General features: G+C 38.8%; 1 protein-coding gene across 5 annotated transcripts; it reads left to right on the top strand.

The window, feature by feature from the left end:
- Nucleotides 1-2,538: 2,538 nt before the first annotated feature.
- Nucleotides 2,539-5,275, top strand: LOC103927991 (B3 domain-containing transcription factor NGA1). Of its 5 annotated transcripts, none has more exons than XM_009336993.3 (3): nt 2,539-3,223; nt 3,440-3,560; nt 3,707-5,275. In XM_009336993.3, the coding sequence occupies exon 3, from the start codon at nt 3,721-3,723 to the stop codon at nt 4,993-4,995; it is 1,275 nt and encodes a 424-aa protein (XP_009335268.2). In that variant the 5' UTR covers nt 2,539-3,223; nt 3,440-3,560; nt 3,707-3,720; the 3' UTR covers nt 4,996-5,275. The 5 variants fall into 5 exon arrangements, with proteins under 5 accessions (XP_009335268.2, XP_009335266.2, XP_009335264.2 ...); XM_009336991.3 differs by having other exon boundaries at nt 2,540-3,223; nt 3,440-3,572; XM_009336989.3 differs by having other exon boundaries at nt 2,541-3,223; nt 3,440-3,572; nt 3,674-5,275.
- The last annotated feature ends 26 nt before the right edge of the window (nt 5,276-5,301 follow it).

Raw genomic sequence — 5,301 nt, 5'->3', positions numbered from 1 at the left:
TAGTCCTTTTCCCCTTTTTTTCTTGCCAAAAGTCCTTTTTCCCTTTTAGACTACTATAACTTTGTTAAGCATTGATATTCAGATGCAAGGTTGAATTGTCCGGCTCTTCTCGATCATATGTTTTTCTTTTGGTTAGTCCTGACTCGTGAGATGCATTTTTCCTCTCATAAACCAAAACCCTTTTTTTGCTTGGAGATATGAGTTTAGGGTCCTATCTAATTATGCTTTTGTTGCTATCAATTTATGAATAATACTTGCATTCTAAGGGAATGAGTTCATTCCTCCATTTCTAAAAAATGTATCTTCATCGTAAATTTTTTATGATCGGAACTGTTATCTGTTAATCTTCATTTGAAGATTATTCCTACAAATATTCATTCGAATCGAATAGTCATCCAAATATATCACATAAATCAATAGTGTAGGTATCAAGCAACATATTCATGATAAACCATTGATTTATTTCATACATTTAGAAATGATTTCCTATTCGAATGATTTTTTTGTAGAGTTGATTTTCAAATGAAAATTAGAAAATTGAACGGTTTCAATTATGAAAGTTTTATGGTGAATATACGTTATAAGTAAGTGGGCGAATGAGCTTATCCCCCTTAACAGAGGGAATACAAGCATTATCCTTCAATTATAAATGATCTATTAATCTTTTTTTTTTTGGTCAAAATAAATGATCTATTAATCTGATAATTAAAAATAGGCCTTTTAGCCAAAATAGTCCCTGAAATTTGCATAACACATCACTTTGGTCCCTGAGATTTGAAATCAATAGAATTGGTCCCTGAGATTGTCCACCATCAATCATTTTGGTCCTTCTGTGCAAAATTACGCTAAATAAGGATCAAAATGACAAATATGCCATCAATTTAATAAACAATAGGACAAAATGATTTGACAAAAATTAAGGGTATTTTGGTCATTCTATTCTTATTTAATGGAGATTTTTCAAGGAAGCACCAAAATGAGTTGTAAACACGAAAATTCTATACTGAATGAAACGAGAACATGCGTACAAAGTAAATTTGTAGGTTACAATCTCTGTTTACAATTTTCCTCTGATTCAGTCTTCAAATTTGATGTAGATGCGTGATTGTTGATCCAAGGGTCGCGATGACTTGATCTCGGACGAACGGTTGAACAATTGCTTCAAGTTTTGAGCTTGAAAACAACGCGTGGATGATCTTCACCTCAAGGGTGCGGCAAAGGGTAGTGTTTGATGCGGGATTTCATTGCTTCAAGGGTCTTGGCGACTTGATCTTGAAACGAACATTGCTACAAGTTTATAAGCTGGCAACAAAGTCTTGAAGGAATCGGCACGAGCACTTGTTGATTCTTCAAGGGAATGCTTCGGCTTTGGTAGAGAGGAAGCTTCGGCTTTGGTTGAATGTTCTTCGAAGAGAGCTTTGGCAGCGTATTAGTCTTCAAAGGTTTGGCAGAGGTTCTTCTGTGTAGAGATTTTTCGACCCTATGCTTGTATGAGGACCTTGTATTTATAGGCTTTTCAAGGCTTGCCTTTGGATGTATTTGGCTTTGATTTATGTCCTAATTCATCCATGGGAGAATTTAGGCATGTTTTGTGTCTTAATTCCCTTGCCTGGCCGAATTTAAGAGCCCTTGTTGCCTATTTTATGAGCAATCTTCAATTCTTGCTTGTTTTATGAAGATGCTTTAATTAACTTTCTTTCCGGTTTGAGGATTAATTTGGACCCTTTTGCCAAATTTAAGGGAGATTTCTCCCCTTTGCCGCATTTGGGGGAAGTTTTCTACTTCTTTTGCTTGACTTGTGCCACATGTCTTCGATGACTTGTTCATTTGTGATGAGTTATATGCCACGTGGAGCTTTGTGAAGCATCATTTGTATGCAACAAAATTTACATATCTACATGAGTGATGGTGGACAAACTCAGGGACCATTTTTATTGATTTCAAATCTCAGGGACCAAAGTGAGGAGTTATGCAAATCTCAAAGACTATTTTGGCTAAAAAGCCTTAAAAATAGTATACTTGCTAGCTAGGCATTGCTTAAGGTCAAAACTTGTGCATAATTTTGAAAGATATATCACAAATTCAATGGGCTTGACTAGTACACTTTTATTTTCAAAAATGGAAAATCCAGACATGTGCACTATAATTTGGTTCACATTAGTATACAACATAATATAGTGAAAGTCAAATAAAACCAAGAATTTCAGGCTCATATTCCACACGGCACGTTCTGGGTCAATTCCTGGCTCTGGTGAATCACATGATAAGGGCTAGGGGAGGCTGAAATGTCTTTGTGAGTTTTTCCGGCCCCCGGAAAAATGGACTGCCGTGGCGAAACTACCAGCTGGTCCCCTTCTTAAAGAGAATATTAAATAAAACCAAGATTATCATATTAAGAATGTCCTCCATTCAAATTAACAACAAAATTGCTTTCAAAGAGAACCCATGTTTAACTTAATAAACTTCGTCAAAGTAATATGGATGAATTTAAATAGCGTTTAAAATAAAATTATTTGTACAATATTTACTCATCACTTTATTTAATCATTACAGTCGACGGAGAGGGTCGGAATTGTACGAGCAAGATGTGAACGACTCATAAAGCATTGGTCTAAGATTAAGGGGACTCCATCCGACCATATGGTGAGAAGTTTGGTGTAGTGTGGTGTGCCTGATCATCCCCTGGGCGCTTGGCTTGCCCATAGCTTTTGCCACTGGCTGGCAGGACCAGCAGCAAGCACTACACGTACAATCGATGACACCAAAAGTCAAAAACTCCAAACCTAACTATCTATCTGGCAATACAATACAAACGTGTCCTCTCTACGAAGACAAGTGGCCTTCAATTAAAAATAATAGTTAAGTACTCTTTACTGGCAAATTCATCGCACAGTAAATTGAGCTAGATCTTTCTCTCTGGTTCTGGTTCTTAATTACTTAGCACACGCAGAAATATATATACACATATACATATATATACATATAGAGGGAGACAGAGAGAGAGAGATTGCACCCAAAAAATTATTGAAGAAAAGGACAACCTCACATGACCCAAAACCTCATCTGTCATGGGCCCCTACGTATAAAAATTTCTTCTCCTCCTTCTTCCGATCCCTCTCTCTCTCTCTCTCTCCCCCGCTCAGACACAGTTTTTTTCTTCTAAACAAGAAAAATGGAAGACGGAATTTGATGTTTTGCTTCTCATTGTAAAGCTTCACAAAAGGTAATTAATTAGCTACTCAATTAACCTGTAAATTTAAACATATATATATATGTGTGTATGTATGTATGTGTGTATCCATCTCTCTCTTTCTGTCTCTCTCTATCCCTCTAGTTTAGTAGCATAGTTTGGTCAACACTTATATGCCAAGAAGCTAGTTTACGACTTCCTGACCTTATGGTTGAGCCGTCCATGGCTAATTTTGTCACGTTTTATTAGGGTTTGCGTTTTTCGGCTTTGGTCAAGGAAGGCACCGACCCTCTTTTGTGGATGATGGCCTCAGACTTGGGGGCCTCAGAGATCTGATCAGAAGCACAAAAAGATAACAATTTTCATAAAGGTATAATTTGAGGTGAGCGTTCTTACATGCAAGCCAGTTTTTAATACATAAAATTCCTTATTATTATTATTATTTTATTCAATTATTCATTTCCTACACTAATCAGGTGATAGGGTTTTGGATAATATTGCAAATCATTGTGATAGAATATAACAAGATCATGGACTTTATGCAAAGAGATCAAAAGGGGTATTCTGACAAAGAAGATCAAGATCAAGAACAAGAAGATCAAGAGGAAGAGGAGGATATAATCACCACAAGTAACAGCAATTCTGGGTCCTCACCAAAGTACAAAGGCATCCTTCTTCCTCCGCCTCCTCCGCACTACCACCAACAGTACGGCCAGCAAAAGCCGTGGCTTGATGCTCAGAATCACAGCTCTCCGGAAGCCATCAATTTCATGGACTTATCACTAAACAAAGATCAGGTTTCTGATGGTGGTACGGACCCGAATTACTGGCCTCCTAATTCTGAAAGAGAGCACATGTTTGACAAGGTTGTGACGCCAAGCGATGTTGGGAAGCTCAACCGCCTGGTCATTCCGAAGCAGCACGCGGAGCGGTACTTCCCACTTGACTCCTCATCGAACGACAAGGGCTTGCTTTTGAATTTCCAAGACCGGACGGGAAAGCCGTGGCGGTTTAGGTACTCTTATTGGAATAGCAGCCAGAGCTATGTCATGACAAAAGGGTGGAGCCGTTTTGTGAAGGAGAAGAAGCTGGATGCCGGTGACATTGTATCGTTTGAGCGAGGGGTTGGGGAATTGGGGAAGGACAGATTGTACATTGACTGGAGGCGCCGTCCTCCCCCTCCTCTTCCGCCTCAACTACATCCTCATAACCATTATGGCGGAGGCAGGCTTTACTCGCTACTGCAGCGGCCGCTGCCTTCTTCTGTGATGCCATCTATGCCTCTTAGACACCACGAGCATTTTCTTCACTCGAACAACAATGTTCATCATCCGTACCACCACCAGCATCACAACTATCAGATCATGAATCAACAATATTTACCGCATCAGCTTCATCAATTGCAAGGTGGGAGGGATCAACATGTGATTCATCATCAATATCCAATGGTGATCGATTCGGTGCCTTTTTATCAACATGGTAATTATAAGAATAGTGCTACTAGTACCAGTAGTGCTAGTGTTGCTTCATCAGCTGGTAAGAAGCTTAGGCTTTTTGGTGTGAACATGGAATGCTCAAGTAGTCCAATTGAAGAGGATGATCATCAAGAATGTCAGATATTGTCTTCAACAGCAATACCTTATCAACCTCATCATCATCATCTTCCATCATCGACATCTTCACTGGCTTTTCCTCCACTCGAATTCATTAGGCTGCCCAATACAAGTAGTAGTAGTACTCCACCAGATCATCACTTCCCCTCAAACAAAGGGAAATCTACAACTTCGTTTTATTTGGATCCCTAGAGAGTTTGATCGTTTGCTGTGTCAATAACGACTTTTCGATCTTCACTAGTTCAATTTCCTCTTGAATTAAAGGTACCCCAATGGACAATGGTCCCCCCAGCGACACAGGTCTAGCTGTAGATCAGCTGCCTTCCAAATAAAGGAGCAATCTACTTCACTTGTCGATTTATTTGGACATATATGATGATCCCAAGCTCGCTAGAAAAGAGTTCATTTGCCGTGAATTAGCAGGAAAATAAATATATAAACAAAAGTGAACAAGCATTTTTCTTTACATCAATTTACACTAGTACCCGAATTTGCAGT

Source organism: the organism of the source record quoted next, unplaced genomic scaffold, assembly GCF_019419815.1.
Source record: "Pyrus x bretschneideri cultivar Hongxiangsu unplaced genomic scaffold, Pyrus_bretschneideri_v1 Contig40, whole genome shotgun sequence".
Classification (NCBI taxonomy): domain Eukaryota; kingdom Viridiplantae; phylum Streptophyta; class Magnoliopsida; order Rosales; family Rosaceae; genus Pyrus; species Pyrus x bretschneideri.
This window is presented reverse-complemented; position numbering and strand designations above follow the sequence as displayed.

Bases quoted from the DNA above. Each gene is read 5' to 3' on its own strand.
- LOC103927991 (XM_009336993.3), top strand. From the start codon at position 3,721: ATGGACTTTATGCAAAGAGATCAAAAGGGGTATTCTGACAAAGAAGAT.